Source organism: Sorex fumeus, unplaced genomic scaffold (genome assembly GCF_029834395.1).
Source record: "Sorex fumeus unplaced genomic scaffold, SorFum_2.1 ptg000065l, whole genome shotgun sequence".
Classification (NCBI taxonomy): Eukaryota; Metazoa; Chordata; class Mammalia; order Eulipotyphla; family Soricidae; genus Sorex; species Sorex fumeus.
The window spans coordinates 4571833-4592103 of record NW_026606122.1 but is presented as its reverse complement, the minus strand read 5'-3'; the positions used below and the strand labels follow the sequence as shown (position 1 = coordinate 4592103).

The window sequence follows — 20271 nt, the reverse complement described above, 5'->3', positions numbered from 1 at the left end:
AGTGCTTTCTTCCTTCCAGCTTTGGAGGTTTCCCATCCCAAATCAGCCAGACGCAAAAGACATTTTATTTGCCAAAAAAGACCTAAGAAATAATGTGTGGGGTGGCACGGGACATGGGGACAGCAGGAACTGAAGGCTGAGGTGAGTCCTATCCATGCCTTCATTCCCAGACCGAGTTTGGTCATAGGTCAACCCTCTGGGAGGGAATGGGGGGAGGGTGGGGAGGGTGGGTCAGTGACTACCTTCTCCCACCCCTAATACTGATCAGAGTTGGATTGTGGCTGGGCCTGGGCGAGAAGGGAGAACGGAGACCAGTGTCGTCGATCCCAGCAGCTACGAACCCTTCACCTTGGTGAGCAACCTGTGGTAGGGGTGGGGAGGAAAGAAAAACAACAGAGCTGGGGCGGGCTGGCAGGTGTGCACCCTGAGCAAGCGAGGGCAATGGGAAGGAAGCTGGTAGTTCTAGAGTTAGTAGTCACAGCCCATGCAGAGAGGGTCAGAAAGCTACACGTGGACTAAATAAATACAACATCTTTATTTGGCATTGGGTATCCTGACATTTGTTCATTACAGTTCTTTAGAAAAACAACGCCCCACCCCCAAAAAAGAATCAGAACAAATTAATCAAAAATAAAGATCCAATGGCCCTATGTACAGATAGCAAAGACAGCCCAGGTATCTCCCAAGTGCACGCACACACGCACACAAACACACGCGCACACGTACACACATACGCGCCCCTGGGAGACAGTTAAGGGGTTAATAAGCTTTGGGGACTGCAAAGGGTAGGTTCCACATGTCAGTCATTTTAAGACACCCTCCCATGAATGAGGGTGACTCCAGCAGCCATTAGGGTAGCACAGATGTGGTTGGCAGCATTTATTTTCCTCAGGATGGCTCTGAAAATCCCCCCTGCACCTGGCTGCTTACTGTGTCCTTAGAGTCAATGGCGCATTTGCTTTAACCATCTCCCCTCCTTGCTTTGCCCACACCCTGGATTGTGAATTACCTGATCACACCACAAAGCCCCTAACCATGGAAAGACAAAGGGCCGCCATGGCACCCTCCCCTAGCCACCCCTCCCCACCCCCTGAAATTGGCAGATGCCAAAATTCTCAGCTCTGGCCCCTAATCTCCCTGGGTGCTGGCAAGAGGCCTGTTTTCAAGGAGCCTCCATGTTAAGGGAAGGCACCCAGAACACCACAGAAAGACCTGGGCGACTAACCCTGATGCAGTGTGGTAGTGAGGGCGAAGAAGGCCTCTGGCTCTGGGCAGCTGGACCCACAGGTAGGCCTTAGTTGTAATCAGAAAGCTGGAGCATCTGTGTCCTGACCAGTGGGAAGGGTTTGCTGGGAGGGACGCTCCCTGGCCTGAGACGGGACACTGCTGGCTGAGTGGGACAAAAAATAAAAGGCCTTGATTGTCCCCAAAGGGGTGATATGAGGGCAGAAGTGGCCAGCTTACAACCTGAGGAAGGGTTCGCCTGATGCCCACCTTCCATGGCCGTGGAAGAAGAGTCTGCCCAGTGCAGAGAGACAGGCTCCTCGGTAGTGACTTGGCAACTGCCACTGCCCATACCCTCCACCCAGTCCCCCACCCAGTGTCCCCCCACTGCCTCCAGCCCTCACTTCACCAGCACTGACTTGGGCAGGAGGGGCTCCATGCTGAGGTCTCCGCGGTAGGAAGCTGGTGGTGGCGGTGGCTGCCCTGGAGGCTGCTGGTGAGTGCAGGGCCCGGCGCTGGCCGAGACGGAGGCGGAAGCGGAAGCTATGGCTTTGGCTGCACCTCGGGGAAGGCTGTAGAGGTAGACGGCCCCGATGACAAGCCCGGCACCCAGGGCAAACAGTGGGTCCACATGGAAGCCAAAGAGGCGGACGGAGGCAACAGTGGACAGCACAATGGACAGGGAGGTGGCGAAGCCCTTGAGGATGTTGTCAGCGTACTTGACCACAACAGCTACCAGTAGGCCACCAAAGGCCTGGTTGAACACCACGCCCCATACAGCAGGTGTGTAGCCAAAGAAGAAGCCATGGCGGGCCACGGCTGCCCCCTCGACCCACCAGAGCCCCACCAGGCCCAGGGCCGTGCCGAAGAGGCCCAGCTGCAGGTTGCGCAGCCACACAGAACCTGAGCTGCCCTTGAGGATCTTCTCGAAGTATACACCCGCAAAGCCAGATGAGAGGCAGGAGGCCACGACGGCTGCTAGGCCCACCCCAGGGTTCTGGTCCAGGGGCCGTGGGCCCCCACCTCCGGCCTGCTGAGCCTGCACAATGGCAACACCGGTGAATAGCAGCAGCAGGGAGGCCCACTGCAATCGGGAAAGGCCGCGGTTCAGCATGAGCACAGAGAACAGCGCTGTGGTCAGGATCTTCAGCTGGTACGTAACCTGGGGGCAGCAGACACTGAGGGCAGGCCCACAGGACATGGGAGACACCCCAGGCCCTGGTGGGTATAAACAGCCATTCCCCCGGGGGTCAGAGCAAATAGTACAACAGGTAGGGTGCTTGCCTTGCACACAGTTGACCTGGGTTTGATACCCGGCACCCTGTATGGTCACCTGAGCCCACTAAGCCTGATCCCTGAGAGCAGAGCCAAGAGGAAGACCTGAGCACCACCGGTTATGGCTCAAAACAAACAAAAAGGATCCCAGCCTTCCACTGACCATTGATGCTCAAGAGCTCGGGGGAATCAAAGGGCCAGAGAGATGGGACGGAGTATGGCGGAGCACCCCCTAGGTTCCACAGTCTACTGGGAATGATCCCAGTGCACACCCACTGTGCCCCCAACCAGAAAAAAAAGCAGTAGAATCTGTGAGGCAGGAGTGCCTAAAGAATGCCTTACTACGTGTCAGGCATGGGCCTCAGTACTTCATAGGGGGTGCTATTGTAAAATTCAAGGTAAGAATGGGAAAAGTAAGGCAGAGAAACACTGAATGACTTGCCCAGTATCACACAGCTGGGAAGCAGGAGAGCTGAGAATTGAACCTAGGTACCACAGCCTCAACCCAAGTTTACTTGGATTTTGTGTTTGGTTGTTTTTGGGTTTTTTTTGGGAGGGGGGTTAATCTCCATTTATTTTTACTTTTTTTGGCCATACCCAGCAATGCTCGGAATTATTCCTTGGCTCTGAACTCAGGAATTACTGCTGGCGGTGCTCTGGGGACCATATGGGATACTGGGGATCAAACCTAGCTTGGCCATGTGCAAGGAAAACACCCTACTCACTATACTATCTCTCCAGTCCTGTTTGGCTCGTGTTTTGTTTTGTTTTGGGGCCTCCCAGCTTCATCAGAGCTCAAAGGTTACCCCTAGCATTGCTTGGGGGACCATGTGGGTTCCCCGTGGACTACACATGCAATCCAGTCTTTCACCCATCTCCATGGTTCCTCGGTCCAGGTTCCTGAACCCATTTTCCCCAGGCTACTTGCCTGCAAACAGCCTCAAACTTTTCTACTGCCAAGGTCTCAGAGCAGCTATTATGCCTTCAAGTGCCCCCAGCTTCCCAGGCCTATTCCACTTCCAATTCACAAACTCAGATTAAGTGAGCTCCAAGGCTGCTCCTGCCCACCCCCACCCCAATATCCCCTATCCTCCACCCCAGCCAGTTCCTTTGCTGGGCTTGAGGCTCACCTGGAAAGTGGCAGCTGGCAGATTGGAGATGGCCACATACTGGAGGTTATTCTGCAAGGTGTAGATGAGAGAGGGCACTGCAAGCTTGAGGGTGTCCACATACTGCACCAGGACAGCCTCGTGGAGGAAGAGAACCAGATGCTTCACATTACCTAGGTAGGGGAAGAGAGCCCTTTGTAGCACTGGCTTCTGAAATGTTTGGGGGGTGGGGGTCTTCTGTGGACAGGAAAGGGCCTGGGTCTGTGTCTCCCAAACATTCTGACTTGGAGACCTAAAGAATGAGGTCTGTGCTGTTTCCCTAAAGTACAGTTCCATCTCTGTAGACATGGTGGATATTTGCTGTAAGGGTACAAAATCAGCCAAGGGCCAGAGAGAGTATGGGTTAACGCATTTGCCTGGCCCACGGCCAACACCAGAGGTCAGCCCCCAGCACCACATACATAAGGACCCCTGAGCACAGAGCCAGGAGTCAGCCTTGAGCACTACCGGGTGTGGTCCAAACACCAAAACAAAAAATCACCCAACCACTGTGTTTGATCATCAGATGATTTTTATTCATCTTGTTTGTCGTTCTTAGGCCATACCTGGTGGAACATGGGGGCTGTGCTTGGGGGATTGCTGCTCCCAGCAGTGGTTCAGGGCACCATGTGATGCTAGCAATCAAACTAGGTTTGAGCAAGACCAATGTAAAGCTCACCCCTGTGCCTTGCAGGGTCATCCTCAGAGAAAATCCCCACCACCATCACTCTGCAAGGACTGGGCAAGACAGCTCAATGTTTGGTCACAAGAGCCCATGCTTGCCCTTGACTGCATTTATTCCCGAAGTAGTCACCCATCTCAAATCCCTTATCCAAGTGCCCCGGGAGCAGAGCTTTGGACATCCTAGTTGTTCAGGTATCAACTACACATATAAATTGTGTATGTTGTATAAATACAACACATTCATGGCCAGAGAGTCCAGAGGAAAAGACGCTTGCCTTGCACACAGCCAACCTGGGTTTGATCCCCACCGCCTTATAAGGTCCCCCAAGCCTGCTAGGAGTAATCCCTGAGCAGTGTCAGGAGTAAGCCCCAAGACTGCCCAGTGTAGCCCCAAAACAAACCAAAGAAAGTACCAAACACTTCACCACACAACTGGCGCACCGTACCCAGGCACATTCTGGTGTTCATTGTGACTTGTGTTCCAAACAGGAAAAAATAAGCAATGTGAAAATGAATATACAATGACCTAACGGAAGGGCGGCACTTGTTTGTACCACCAAGTTTATTCAGAGAAAGAAAAAAGTGGGAGTAAGGGAGGATTTGAAACTGTAGATTAAGAGGGGGAAGGCTTGGGACTCCTGCCTATAACTATTCATTTCTCCCTATGTAAAGCCTCAGTCTTGGGGACTGGAGTGATAAGATTGTACAGTGGATAGGGTGCTTACCTTGTATGTAACCAACATGGATGTTAATTCATAGCACCCTCATATGGTCTCCTACGCCCCTCCAGGAGTGATCTGAGTACGGAGCCAAGCAGAAGCCCTGAGCACAGCCAGACATGGCTCAAAAACAAAAATAAAAAACAAAGCCTCACAGCTCAGATAGAGAAGGGAGCACCAAATAAAGGGTGTTGGGAGGGTCCTCCAACGATGAAAGATGCATGCTGAAAGTAGACTATAGACCGAACATGATTGCCACTCAATGCCCCTTTTACAAACCACAGCACCCAAAAAGAGAGAGAGAACAAAAGGGAATGCCCTGCCAGAGGAAGGGTGGGACGGGGGGGGGGGGGGGGAATGGAGGGTGGAAGGGATACTGGGATCCGTGGTGATGGAAAATGGGCACTGGTGGAAGGATGGGTACTTGATCATTGTATAATTGAAACCCAAGCACAAAAATTTGTAAGTCTACAACAGTACCTCATGGTGTTTCACTAATAAAAATTTTAAATAAATAAATAAATAAAGCCTCAGCCCTGAGGATTTATGCCCTTTGGATTGGGACTGGGCCTTCTCCACCTAGACCCTCCATCTTCCAGTAGGTAGGCGTCACACCCACCAGCTGCCGCCAGCGCCAAGTTGGTCCCATCAACGGCCAAGACGCAGAGACTATAAAACCCAGCTCCCGGAGGAGAACAGCGCAGTCTCCTGCCCGCGCGCCTGGCTGTCCTCACCGGGGCCCCTTGGAGGGGGGAGGATTGAGTTTCTCTCCACCCCCCCTCGCCCTGAGCAGAGCCCCAGCAGCTGAAGACCTCCGGAGCCAGCCACAGCCATGCTGGGACCACTCTCCACGGGCCTCATGCATGAAAGAACTGGCAGAGGAACCCAGGCATGCGGGTCCCGAGGCTGAGATCTCCAAGCCTACTCAGATTGGGATTGGGCCTTCTCCACCTAGACCCTCCCTCTTCCAGTAGGTAGGCGTCACACCCACCAGCTGCTGCCAGCGCCAGGTTGATCCCATCAGCGGCCAAGACACAAAGACTATAAAACTCAGCTCCCGGAAGTGCGCAGCCGCGACATCTTATTATCTTATTTTCCTTTGGAGAACCTGGCAGGCTACCAAAAGTATCCTGCCCGCACGGCAGAGTCTGGCAAACTTCCTGTGTCGTATTCAATATGCCAAATACCAATAACAATGATGGGTCTCATTCTCCTAATCCTGAAAGAGCATTGAAATGGCTCTTTTAAAATCTCAGGGCTAGGAAGGAGACGTTACTGGTGCCTGCTCGAGGAAATCGACAACAACAGGATGATCGTGATCGTGATCTCCACCTCCACAGCTCTCCACTCCTGACATGCCAGGGTTTGTGTTCACTGTTTGACTGTCAAAACCAGGCATGCAGAGAGATGTTGGTGCTTACACTGCTGTCTCTCAGCACCCTGCAGCTCAAAAGTGGGTTCAAAATGTTTTCTGTGCGGCCAGAAATACAGGAGTTAAGGTGCTTGCTTTGTAGGCCGCTAATCCTAGTTGGAATCCCTAGCACATTTGGTTCCTCTGAGCACCAACAGGGGTCACTACTGAGCAGAGAGCCACGAATAGTCCCAGAGCCATTCCAGGTATGGCCTGAATTCCCCCCAACCCCAACAAATTCTGTTTTCTATACAGTTTATACTGAGGCAGAACCATTAATGAACAAATACATCTCCTTTGCCGATGCAAGGCTTTTACCAAGAAAGGAATGGCAAACATTTTATAGAAGGCACCTCTTTAGGGCTGGAGCAATAGCACAGTGGGAGGGTGTTTGCCTTGAACATGGCTTACTGAGGTTCAGTCACTGGTAACCCATATGGTTCCTCAAACACCGCAAGTAGTAACCCCTGAGCATCACCGGTGTGGCCCAGAAATTTATAAAAACAGAAGGCTCCTCTTTAAAGAAGGCCAGATTGCAAAGAGGCACTTAAATCAGTAGACAAATATAACTTGGAGATAAATATCAAAGGAGAGGTGCTAAATGATAGCTCAGGATGGTAGGCTGCCTAAAATCTATAAATTCATGGCCCAATTTTTCTTTTACTGAGTGGGGAAAGAGCTGGAGAGGAATCTCAGGGTGAAAAGACCTCACAAAATGCCTTCTTATTTTCACAACACTCACCTCACACCAACCAAGTTCTGACTGTTTCTCTTAAGGCTGCCAACCCCCAACCCAAGACGTCCTTTGTAAGACATGCACTCTCAGAGGAGCCACGTCTCCAAGTCCTGAGTCCAACAAAGTCTTCAAAACTTGAGCTGACATTTAGGACAGCATTATATGACTTTATTATCTTATGAAATGATTCATTCCAAAATAACTTTGAAGTATTATTGTTTAGATCTGGGTTATTTTTTTAAATCAAAATACTTGTATAATAAGGGGGATTTGTTTCAAATCACCCTCTCTTTACATGGGTCATACTTCAATAAAATCTGGGGAGTGGGAAGAGGAGAGAGGCAGACACAGCTGGAATTGTGCATGGAGAATGACTAGGACTACTTAAGGTCAGAGCAATCATGAGCTGATAATTGTTGGATCTCGGTAATGGGTATGTGGGTAGGAGTAGTGGGTATGTGAGTAGAATGTGGTAGTATGTGGGTAGTCTTTTTATAGTGTCTTCCGATGTTTGTCTACCTTTTAAATTCTCCTTAATGAAAAGTTAAAGGAAAGCCCTGACTACCTCAAGGGAGTCTCAACACTGGAGTTCATAGCTGGCAAGTTCTTGGGGCTAAGAGGGTCTAAAAGTGGAGGTGCAGACTAGATACTCTCCTGGCAAAATAACCGCGTGTGGGCCAGCAGTATGTGCATGAGCATGCATGTGCATGCTTACAAACACACACACACACACACACACACACACACACACACACATACACCTGTCCCACCCACTGACCCCAGTACAGCCTCCCTCCCTGACTCGTACCCCTCTTCTGTGCAAAGAGCAGCAGCAGGCAGGTGAGACCTTTGAGCACTTCGGCCATGACCACAGCAGTGGTGGCAAAGAAGGGGTCCCCAGGCAGCGTACGGGCGTAGCGGATGCTGAGAATGAGGGAGGCATTCTGGACCACCAGCACAGCTAGGGAGATGTATTTGAGGCGCCGGTGAGCTGTCAGGGAATGGAAAGAACAAAGGAAAGAAGTGGTCAGAAGCAGCTGGGCACAGCCACACCCACTAACCACCCTCCACCTCTTCTTTCTCAACCCGGATCTTACCAGCTGCTGCTACTTCCTCCCTTTGGCCGCCTTCCCCCACCACTTTGCAGGAGAAGGAAAGAAAGAAGTGGGGCCCCACCCCTCCCAGCCATACCTAGAATCCTCCAGAGTTATCAGGAAATGGCTTGGGGCTGGCCTTGTGGCCTCATTCCTTTTCCCTGGAGGCAGCTCTCTTCTGGACAGAAAACCAACTTCATTCAACATGTTTATGGAATGCTTACTGCCAGCCTGTTGCTTGGCAGAGTGGGGTTTATATGGGTCACCTCAAGAGACCCCTGTCTCACTCTGAGCTCCAAAGGAAATATAATAAGTAATAAGTATCCCCAGTGCACAGAGGAGCACGGGGCAGATTTGTAGGAACCGACGCTGTTTAACTCAGTAGGACTTTTCTCCGGGACAACCTGATTCCCTCTCTTGGGTTAAGGCATGGCCACCCCATTAATGAATCCAACAGCAAGTAAGTCACCTCCTTTCTCTGAGAATGGTCCTACTAACCCTTCCTTCCTATGGTGCAGGCCTCCTCCAAAGCCAGTATGGTCCCATATGGAAAAGAAATTATTCCCCTACTGGTACAAGGATCAGACCCCATATAATGAATGGTTACTTCACTGGGTATGAGCTGGATCCCTCCAAGAGGAAAAGAAGGCCCTCTCTGTGTACCACATGGTTCACTCAGCCCCCAACACTTCCCTCTATCCCCTGTCGTCAGCCAAGGCATTATTCTTTGTTCTACAGTCTCCCCATACCCTCAAAATGCTTTTATCTCCACCCACGACGGGTCCCTCTCCTCCCCTCTACAATGAACCCTGCCTCCATGAGGGCCCCCCAGAAAAGTCTTCTCACCTCTAATGAACACTCTCGTGTTCAAAATGGGTTCTCTGTTAAGTCATACAAATACAACAGCCCCTTCGTCTAAGAAACCACCACCCCTCAGATAAACCTCTCGCTTCTGGAAGGAAAGACCAAGCTGACACACACCCCCTGAATGCTCTGAACCCCTCCGAAAGGAAAGAGCCGCCTTTCCCTCTAGAAAGGGCTCCACTTTCTATATGCTATATGCACAGGGGGCCTCCCCCCTCAGAATGGTTGCCTTCCCGTTCCCCCCACATATACACAATGGCGGGTTCCACCCTCCTACACACTCTCCACCACACACCTCACTTCCCACCACCGCCACACACACATACACACACAAGCAAACAGCAGGTCCCTACCGGATGCTCCCCCTCGTTCCAGAGGAACCGTCCTGACCCCGTAGCGCTCGCGACCCCCGCACTTCCCCACAAGTCTGTCTCACCCGCACTGGCGGTCCCGGGTTCCAAGGTCCCAGTGGTTACCGCCCCAGGACCAGTCGCCGCCGAGGAACCACCAGACCCAACCGCTGCCATGTTGGCATCTGCCGGGCCCGTCCCCTCGGCAACAGCAGGCCACTTCCGTGGTCGTCATTTCCGCTTCCGTTCCCGAGGTGGGCGGGACCGGCGGGGGCGTTCCCCATCAGCTCCGGAAGATGCTGATTGGACAGCGCCGGCCTTCTCCCAAGCCTTGGCCACGCTTCACCGACCCGCTTCCACCACTAGAAGCCCCCGGAGCCTTTCATTCCCCGGTCTTAGTCGGCTATCCGCATTTCATTTGCTTTAATTTTATCCTTTCCGGCTGGCTCTAAGCTTAGATTTTGCGAAAGGTCCATACACTACGATGCTCAGGAACCTCCAGCTCAGTGTTCTCAGTGCTGCTCCTGGCAGTGCGCAAGGAACCATGCAGTATTGGGGATAGAAACCGAGTTTCCCGCGTGATTAGCAGGCACTCCTTGAGCCATCTCTTAGGACTTGCTTTTCCACAGAAGTCTTGAGCTGGGAGGCTCCCTCCTCCGCCCAACCCCATCCCCTGGCCGCCCCTACAGGTTAAATTAGAGCCCAATACAAAGGCAGTGCAGGGGCAGAATAGTACAGCGGGGAGGGTGATTCCCATGAAGCGTTCGACCCGGGTTCCATCTCCAGTATCCATTAATGGTGCCCCGAGGATCTCCAGGAATGCAGAACCAAGAATAAGGATCTGTTCCTCACACACACACACACACACACACACACACACACACACATAGAGAATGGAGGAAAATGGGTCACCATTACAGGTGAATGCAGAACCAGGAAAGGTACAACTGAGGTCCCCACCAGGGAAATCTATTGCTAATAATAGGGGAGGTAAGTGGTGAGGGAAATGAACAGAAAAAGACTGCTGGTCAATTGTTCCTCCTTAAACCAGGGCTGGAGACATTCCTATTAGGGTTCAACCGCAGATTGTACTCCCCGCTTTTCCTCTCCCCCTTGCTCCAACAGAGTGGGTATTTTCTGAGATGATTATGGGGTGAGGAGCAAAGAAATGGGTTTTTCTTGCGTCTATGGTGATGTTTGTGGATGTGTCCCAAACATCTCCAATGTATCTAGTACCTGAATACAGCCTATCAACACATACCACATACTCCACACAGCCAAGGGAAACAGGAGGTGGGGAGGTAATAGTGTTTTTTACCACTCAGCTTGACTGAATCTGTAGCCCTTCTTGCGAGGGCACTGCTGCCCTGCCACATGTTGATAACCCCGTGGAGAGCCAGTTCAATTCCCAAGTCTTGGCTCTACCAAAGGCAAGATTTGAAGCTGGCTCCACAAGTCACTTCTGATTCTGACATTTATTAAATAGTGGGTTTCCAAACATGGCTTTTTAAATAATCCAGGCAGGGAGGAGATGGGAAAAGGGCAGAGTTGGAACTCCACCCTCACCTCCAATACACTAAGTATTTACATTTCAGCAACTGGACAAGCCTGGCTCAGAAGGAGGCAACAAGTATCTAAGTAGGTATGTATGGGGGTGGGAGAGAACAAACAAGACTTTATTTCCTTCACCCCATCCCACCAAAAGCCATCAATCAACCCCTTCGTAGTGGACTCTGGTGCTGTCCATCTCCCATTCCTTCCCCTAAAATCACGGAAGTAGGGATCACTTTATCAGAATAAGAGCACTTGGGATAACACACAAAGGTCCCTTCATCAAAAAGGGGGTGGGGAATGGAAGCGAGAGCATGATCCCAGGGAAAATGAGAGGGCATTACCTCCCCCAGAATAAGCAACCCTGGGCTGAGGTAGGTGAGCAGCCTGACTGAATGAACGATCCTAGGCTAAGAGTCCCTTTGTGCTGGGGAAGTGGAAAGAAAGCACCCTTGCCCAAACAGCAGTAGAACTAAATCCCCATGGTAGTAGCAGGTAGGTTAACTTGAGCAGCTACACTTCAACAGAGACAGAATCCCGGGGTGGGTGTGGGGAGGTAGGGGCTCAGAACAGACAGGAACATGGACAAAATCAACATCTCTAGCAAAAGAAAAAGCACTGAAATTCCCTCTCCAGAAGAAGAGACCACAAGATCTGGGAGGAAGGCTCCTTGCAAGGATTGGGAGGGGGGCTGGGACAGATTTGGCTTAGGTCCTTCTGACCCCTATCCCCCAATCTCTGACCCTATAACACTGGATTTGTAAAGACCTGTAAAACCAAGTCAACCGATGTTGGTCCATCTATCCCTGTGGCACGACCATGGGATGGCTATTCCAACTAGGGGTGAGGGGTGGGGGTGGGAGAGAGCGGTGGGGGGCCTGGCCACGACTATGGCAACAGGGACCAAGCTAGAGGGGTGGGACCCCCTTTGGGGGCATCATCAAGAGATTTGTCTTCGACTGCTGCCTTCATCCAGGGGTCCATCAGGATCTCCTCCAGCGAAGGACGTGCAGATGGTTTGGAGGCCAGGCATCGGCGAATTAGGGCACTGCAGTCTGTAGGTGGGAAGCAGACAAAAGATCAGCAATCAGTTCTAGGGGCAGCAATCAGAGGGGGTGGAGTACGTAAGGTCAGGACACATTCTTACCAGAGGAGACATGGGCTGGAAAGTGGAGCTCAGCCTCCAGAATCTCCTGGTCCTTCTCGAACGGGATGTCCCCACATACCATATCATAGAGGAGGATGCCCAGCGACCAAACTGTGGCCGGGAGGGCATGGTACTGGTGACGGGAGATCCACTCAGGGGGGCTGTACACCCGTGTCCCTGTTCACAAGTCAGAGGGTAGGTCACAAGTTCATAATACACTTCTCCCATGCCACCCCGCCACCCTCCCCAGAATTGAAGCTCTTTGTGAGAGCAATAAAGGAATTGTTGGAAATAACAGAAGAGTCCTCTCAGGAGGATACAAGAACCTGTAAGTAATGGGAGGAATCTCCTTACCGGAGTAAGAGCCCACTTAAAATAGGGTCCCTTTACCAGGATTAAGAGCCCACAAGACAGTCAGGGTTCTAAAAGATCACTGGGCAAAGCTTAGTTAGGAATCCCTGAAATTAAAAAATGAAGGCTCCACTAAAGGTGAAATACAGATCAAGATTGACAGGACAGCCCAGTACTGGTAGACACAAGTCAAAAGGTCATAAAGATAAGGAGAGAAAGTTCCTCAGAGATTTAGGAAAGCCTTACCATCAAAGTCAGTATACGGTTCATCATGAAGCAGGGCACCGGAACCAAAATCAATGAGTTTGGCACAGCCCCGGCGGAGGTCCATCAAGATATTTTCATCCTTGATATCACGATGGACAACACCACGGGCATGGCAGTGCCGAACCGCTGCCACTACTTGGGCAAAGAGGCTGCGGCTTCGGTTTTCACCCAGTGGTCCCTGCTCTGTGATGTAGTCAAAGAGATCCTGGGCTGGCAAAGGGCGTTCAAGGACCAGCATAAAGCCCTCTGTTGTCTCAAACCAGTCGAGGAGGCGGATCACACCAGGGTGTCCACCACCGGCACCCACTTTCCACAGCAGGGCCACTTCCAGTGGGCATGTGCCAGAATCAGGCTAAGGAATGCAGGAAGAGAAAGAATGTAGACATTAGAGCAGAAACTGGGCGTATGATTACTCACCCAAACTTAATGCTTAAGCCCGCTAGCTTGGATCAACTTGCTCCCTGGCCTGGGCCTTAGCTTCCATGTTTTTGCTGCTTTTTTTAAAAAAAAATTGTTTTGGGGCTACACCCAGTAGTGCTCAGGGATCACTCCCAGAAGAGTTTAGGGGACTGTAGGATAACACTGTTTTGTCCTTCCTGCATAGGCTCAGGTAGTTTAGGGTTATTGGGTTGCTCCCATCACAGTGCTCCCATTCCTCTGTGTTTATTTGTAACTTCTTTCTTTGTGCTCTGTTGACTTGTAAATATTGTTTTTCTCTTCTCCCTAAGTCCTTTGTATAGTTTACTCAGAGCAATGTCCTTTTTGTATGGACACAAGAAAACAGTATATGCTAGGCTTTTGTAACATGACTCTCAGTGATATTTTCCTCCTGGGTATCTGTTCTCTCGACCTAAGCCTCAGCTGCCCTTACTTCCTAGTGCCCCCAAAAGCAGGGTCCCGATGAGGGACTGGATGAAACCAGGGCAAGCGGTAAGCTATGTGCTACCCTGGCATCGAGATGGGCCTAGCCAAAGTGCCATAATGCTCAACTATAAGTTAAGAGCTTAGGCATGGACAAATGCTGTCATGATCCAAAAAGTAATAACTAGATTTGGATCCTGCTAGGGTTAGGAATCATTAATCTGGCATGAGCGCAGTAGTCTGAGTCTGTGGCAAGATGTTCCCAGGAGAGCTTTCCTACAAGCCTCAATGTTATCTCTTACTGTGTCCATACAAAAATAACTAGTATTAAGATGTTGATAGTTATTGGACTGAGGAGGTAAAAAGGTAAAGGTAAAGGTCCTCCCATTGATCGTCGATTTGCTCAAGCGGGCCCAGTAACGTCTCCATTGGAGACTTTGTTGTTACTGTGTCTGGCATATCGAATACTCTCGGTAGCTTGCCGGGCTCTCCGAGAGGGGCGGAGGAATCGAACTCGGGTCGGCCATGTTGGCCGCTTGTAAGGCAAACGCCCTACCCGCTGTGCTATCGCTCAAGAAAAAAAATACAAAGTATTTTGCCCTTGGGCTGTCAGGAAGGGCTTTGGAATACCTTTTAGGTGGTGTTTCCTTTGAACTGGGGAAGGGCTTTCTTATGTTGATTTATGTTGAATGTCTCAGGAAGGGCTTTCTTATGTTGATTTTGCTACCTGACTGGGCGCAGTGTCAGCCCAGAGTGCTGGGGAGTTGGAGAGACAAGAGAACTGGAGGAGAGATAGCAGGGCGGCAAGATGGAAGGTGGAGAGGCTAGCAAGGGGGACGGAGGGAGAAGAATGTAGAAGAATAAAAAAAGAATGTAGAAGAATACAGGAGCAAGCACATGGAGAGAGCCCAGGCTGTGAGATGGAGTGCGGGAGAGATGGTAAAGACTGAAGGAGATGGGAATGAGAAGCAGTGTGAGATTAGAATTGGGGGGTGGGGGCTCAGAGAGACTGGGGGAGGTGCGTGGGGAGAATGGAATAAACGCCATCTGATCAATGAACCGGCTTGGCCCTTGTCTCCTCTTCCGACTGCCCCATGGCCTGGGCTGCCCTGGCTGGGGGAGCGGCCCGGGCCCACTAGTACCCAGGCGGCTAGAGGAAGAGAGGAAGGCAAGGCCATACCTGCTGTACTTTCATTCAGACCCTTTTGTCATCATTATCCTTTTTCTTTTTTGCTATGCCAGGGATTGAATCCAGGATATCACACATGCAAGGGAAGTGTTCTAACACATCTCCTGGACCCTGCTCTCCCTTATCTTCAAGGTTCAGACTCACATAGTCATTGAGAACACAAATCAAGCCAGAAGCCTACCTACATTTTGGGCTGAGGGGCGGTGGTATATAACTCAGCAGGAGAGCACTTGCCTTGTATAATGTGCTAGGCCTTATGTTCAATCCCAGCATCCACAACAATTAGAGGAGGGATGAAGAGATAAACTAGGGGTTAAGACACGTGCCTTGTACACAGCTAATCCTTGTTACAGGCCGCCCCTAAGTACTGAAATCAAAGGGGCAAAGGAAGATGAGAACGGAAGTAATGAGGTAATTGGGACCAGGGGCATTGGTTATACTGGTGATGTTGAAGACTGGTATTGCTATATAGCCAAAGCACAGATACTACAACAACACTGAAAACATGAGATCTAAACTCTAACCACCAAACTTTTAAATGTGCCTGTCAATGTGGTGTGGGAGAGGGAGCATGAAAACACTGGTGAAGGGAAGGTGACACTGGTGGTTGGATTAGTGTTGAAACACTCCCTAAAATTCAACTATCAATAACTTTGCTAATCATAGTTCTTAATTTTTTTAATTAAAAAAACATAGATGGCTGGAGCAATAGCACAGCGGGTAGGGCATTTGCCTTGCACGCGGCCGACCTGGGTTTGATTCCCAGCATCCCATATGGTCCCCCAAGCACTGCCAGGAGTAATTCCTGAGTGCATGTATGAGCCAAGAGTGATCCCTGTGCATTGCTGGGTGTGACCCCCCAAAAAAGTCAAAAAATAAATTAAAAAATAAAAAAAAATTTTAAAGTCAAATAAAATAAAATCTAAAATAAATGGCTAGACGCTTGGGAGCCTTGTGGAAAGCCAGGTATGAGCCCATGGTGATGGGGCAACTAAAACCTCATGGGAAGGGGGGCGTTCCTGGCTCGTCCTTCACGCCCTACCGAGGTCACCAGTTGCCCCCCACGAGCGGCTCTCCAGCACGGCCATGGCTCCAGAGCACAGAAACCAATCTCTTAATTATCTGACTCTCAGTAGAAATACTTTCAGGATTAATAATAGCAGAAATCCAAAATGGCTATCGCGGCCGCGCGACATCATTTAATTCTTGAACCCAGCTGTAGAAAGCAAATCATTTCACAATGCTTTTTCAGCATGTCTGATTTGGGGGTGTAAACTCTAAATAATAATGGTGCATCTTTTATCGAAACAATGAATCTAGTCAAAGTAGATAGAGTGTTAACTAGAATTCATCTGCCTCACAGGCATTGGGAGGGGTGGGAGGTGGGGGTTTATTGGGGTTCTTCGTGGTGAAAAATAAATATTGGTAAAGGGAAATGTGTTTGATATTTGCATGACCGAGACCTAAACCTGAAAGCTTTGTAACTTTTTCCCACAGTGATTCAATAAATAAATAAATAAATAAATAAAATAAATGGCTAGAGAGAGTACAGCGAGATGGCACTTGCCATGAAACTGGAAGACCTGGGTTCCATCCCCTACATCCTTTATGATCCCCCAGCACCGACGGGAATGATTGCTAAGTGCAGAGACAAGAGTAGTTCCTGAGCACCACTGAATTTGGCTCCATCCTCCAAATGAAGGAGGCATAAATCCTACATAAATCCATCAATTCTAGAAGCTTCACGCGCAGAATCCACCTTCCGCGCAGGGATCAGGTCCTCTAGCGGCCATGACGCCGCATTGCACAGCCACACACCATTTTTCTCACGGTGGAGTTGGCTACTGCGCAGGCGTGGCCATTTTGGAGGCTGAGGCCTGAGACGGCCCCAATCCCGCCAGAGGGCGCTGCCTGACAACCAGCCTAGACCCGCCCTGTTGTCCGGCCGTTGGCGCTCTCCACAGCAGCCGAGAAGCAGCAGCCATCACCATGGCAACCAATGACCTCTGCCCCTCTTTCCCCACCAGCATGCCCTGCGGGCAGCCCCTGAAGCTGAGTTTCCGGAGAGAAAGAGGGGAGGCATTCGAGGGGGCACTCCAAATTCCAAGGGAATTGGGGTGAGCCCAAACCTGGAGGTGTGAATGCAGCTCCGGGAGTCTAGGGCAGATAGGGGTGCTTTCCCATGGTTATGGGACCAAGGAGTCATTTAGGCGCCACATAAGGGGCTTAGGGAGGGCTTGGCAATGGCGCCGGTAAATCTGGAAGGACCCCAGGGGTACTCACCATGGGGGACCAGTCCAGCACACGGTTCCGGGGGATCACTTTGATGGCCACCTAGAAAAAAGGGCCAAGGTGGAGGAGGAAGCAGAGTACACCCCCACCCAGATCCTTCCACTCTTCAACCCTCGCCAGGTGACCACGACATAATCCCATAAAAAGGGGGGCTCATTTAAAAAAAGGGGGTAGGGAGCTGGTTTCGCCAGGACGCCAGCTACCCAGAACCAAGTTCCCCACTCCCCCAGCCTTGGTCGTGTGCTTTTCTCCCAACGGTAGGCAGGACCCCCAGCACCAGGCTTGCATTGTGAAGTGCCTCCCCTCTCCAACCGCCATCCCCCCACCCCCACCTCCAGCTTGCACCATTGCACTCTGAAATACCCCAATTCAAATGGGGTGCCAGGCTGGCGGTCACGACTCCACACCGTCCACCCTCCACCCGTCTCGAAATTTCCCCAAATCTCAGCTCCGCCCCCTCCCCCCCACACGTGCACACATGCCTGCAACCCAGGGTCTCCACTCCTCAATTCCCCACCACGCGCTACAGCTCCTGGGTCCAGCTCCTGGGTCGCGCGCCCCCACCCCTCACCCCCCACCCCCGTATCCCTCACACCTCCTCCAGGGGTGGCGTGCGCCGCGTGGCCCTCTTGACCCCCGCACCAGCCCAGCGGCTCCAAACTCGATTAGCATCGCAGCGCCGGGACTTCCGTTCAGGCCACACACACACATACGCACCCACATCCCAGATCCCCTCCCCCGACCCTCGTGGTGGGTACCTGGAGTCGATCCGAAACGCGGTGTCCGGCGAAGACCGTGCCGAATCCCCCCTTCCCCAGGATGGGTCCAAGGCAGTACTCGGCCTCGAACGCTTCGCGATCCTTGCCTCCTACGCAGGCGGAGGCGAGGAGGTCAGGGTGGCGGCCAGCCGAGCCAGGCATAGAGCCCGGCCGCCTGCGCCCCTCCCCCCACACTGCCCGCCACTGGGGCTGACCCCGCGTGAAGATGGGAGAAGGGCTGCGCTCACCTGGCGGCATGGGGGTCTCAGGGAGCGGTGGAGCCGGCGATTTGGTCAACATGGAGGCAGCGCCGCACATATTGAGCCCACTGAGCCCACAAGAGGCCTGGGGCAGCGAGGATGGAGAGCCAGGGCTGGGGGGCGCCAGGGTGGAAGGCAGAGATTTCGGGGGTCCGGACGGGCCCGCCAGCGGAGCCACGCTAGAATTTGCCGCGTGCGCCAGCCCCAACGATACTGAGCCCGGGCACGCGCTGCAGGAGAGTCGTCCCGGATTAGGGCACCGCCCACTTGGCTTTGATCAATCCGGACGCGGCACCTGCTGTACCCTAGCCAATGGGAGCTTGCCCGTATTTGCATACCACCCTCAGCGTTTCAAGTACCCCTTTTTGCAAATACATGCCCGGATCTTCTGCTCAGGCGGGGCCTGGATGCAAATGAAGGGGGTGAGCACGAAGAGGAAACTGGTTCTGGGAATCCCTTTGCAACCACCACGTTTGTTTTGGTCGTTGCGCAGGTTTTTTTTTAGTGTATGTGTGTACGTGTATATACACTTTTTTTAACTGCACCGCCTTGTTTCCTAGTAGGTTGGTTTGCCACCACTGACTCGAGATCAGCGCGGAGATAACCCCAAGCCTGGCTTCTAAGAAGCCATGCCGGTGGCTATTGGGGACCCTGTCTCAGAAAAGCGGTTCATAACCAGGACAGGAACCCTCCTGGTGACTAGGCCGCCTCCACCCCGAAACTGAAGCTGCGGATCCTGGAAGAACCTGTCCAGCTGCCAGGGAGGGGTAACACTTCTGACCACCACTAAAGAGGAGCTGAGGAAGCTCAGGTCTAAGGCAACGTTCCCACGCCTGGAGGTGCGGCCTGCGGGGGTGTCGTCAGGAGCCCCGGCAGTGTGCCCAGTCAGGTCTAACATCTGGAATGGCTGACGTGGTGGCATTTTGGAGGTGTGCTTCCAGATTGGAGGGACAGGGACTCAGAGCGAGGACGGAGGCTGAGGTGGTAAAAATCACAAACTGGGCAAAATGGAGAGACCAACGCCTAGCATCCTAGGAAGACACGTCCATTCCAAAGACCCGTAGAGAAGTAGTGTTCACCCTCTCTCAGTTAACCCCCATTCTCTCTTTAGCCAGTCTACAGCAGTCTGCAAACACTACCTACAAGAAAATATTTATTTTGGGACTGGAGAAATAGTACCAGGAGGGCACTTGCCTTGCACACGGCCAACCCAGGTTCAATCCCTGGCATCCTATGTGGTCATCATCCAAGAACTTCCAGGAGTAATTCCTGAGCATTACGGTAAGAACACATTCATATAACTTTGGGGAGGGGTACAGCTAATGGTGCTCAAGGAATCATGAGGTGCTAGGGATAGCAACGAGCTCCAGTATGTGCTATAGCCCTCTGAACTATCCCCTCACACTTTATTATAATAAACTGATTACAACGGCACTTTAGTGTTATTGCTTATCTCTTACTGTGCCCCATTTATAAACTAAACTCTCAAAAGAATGCATGTATAGAAAAACAATATATAGGTTTGGGCCCACTGTGATTCAGCCACTGGGGGACCTGAACAGACACCCCACAAAAATGGAAAACTACTGTACTATGTAAGAGACTATCCACCAAGTCCTCCTGTCAGACACATGCCTGTCACCCTGTCCTAGACACACATGCCAACATCACTTGGCAGGCATGCTGCTACAGTTATGTCCCAGAATGACGCCCAGAGACAAGTCTTCTCACCATGCCAGGCATGCCACAGATTCACCAGCCCACACTGCCATCCGAGGACACAGAAAGGTCCCATCAGGCATATCACCAGAATTTGGCACAAACCACCAGCACCTTCAGATAGGTAGTCACATGGACCCTGCAATCCCTGAAACAAGAGGCCCCAAGTTCATCCAGGGTGGACACACAGATGCTCCAAGATACACATCCAATGACCGCTGACCCAATTTACCTGACTGCAGCCCACAGCCTCTCCAGTCCCCCGAAACAGTGTCACAAGAGAGACTTAGAAAGATCCAGTCAAAACCACACAGACACAGCCAGGCAGACAGTGTTGGACCCGAAACAGTACAGTAATTGCTCCCCAGATC

The 20271-nt window shown here is 51.6% G+C and overlaps 2 protein-coding genes across 3 annotated transcripts; both read right to left on the bottom strand.

Moving 5' to 3' along the window:
• Positions 1-11: 11 nt before the first annotated feature.
• SLC35A2 (solute carrier family 35 member A2) lies at positions 12-9706 on the bottom strand. Of its 2 annotated transcripts, XM_056128640.1 has the most exons (5): positions 9592-9706; positions 8006-8188; positions 3630-3781; positions 1644-2386; positions 12-361 (listed from the first exon to the last, which is right to left on the bottom strand). In XM_056128640.1, exons 1-5 carry the CDS (start codon positions 9680-9682, stop codon positions 334-336), a joined length of 1197 nt encoding a protein of 398 aa, XP_055984615.1. In that variant the 5' UTR covers positions 9683-9706; the 3' UTR covers positions 12-333. The 2 variants fall into 2 exon arrangements, with proteins under 2 accessions (XP_055984615.1, XP_055984616.1); XM_056128641.1 differs by lacking the exon at positions 12-361 and having other exon boundaries at positions 1098-1796.
• A 1375-nt stretch (positions 9707-11081) lies between these two features.
• On the bottom strand, positions 11082-19017 carry PIM2 (Pim-2 proto-oncogene, serine/threonine kinase). Its single transcript, XM_056128604.1, has 6 exons — positions 18170-19017; positions 17922-18031; positions 17155-17205; positions 12801-13173; positions 12204-12380; positions 11082-12111 (listed from the first exon to the last, which is right to left on the bottom strand). The coding sequence occupies exons 1-6, from the start codon at positions 18237-18239 to the stop codon at positions 11945-11947; spliced, it is 948 nt and encodes a 315-aa protein (XP_055984579.1). The 5' UTR covers positions 18240-19017; the 3' UTR covers positions 11082-11944.
• Between the last annotated feature and the right edge of the window lie 1254 nt (positions 19018-20271).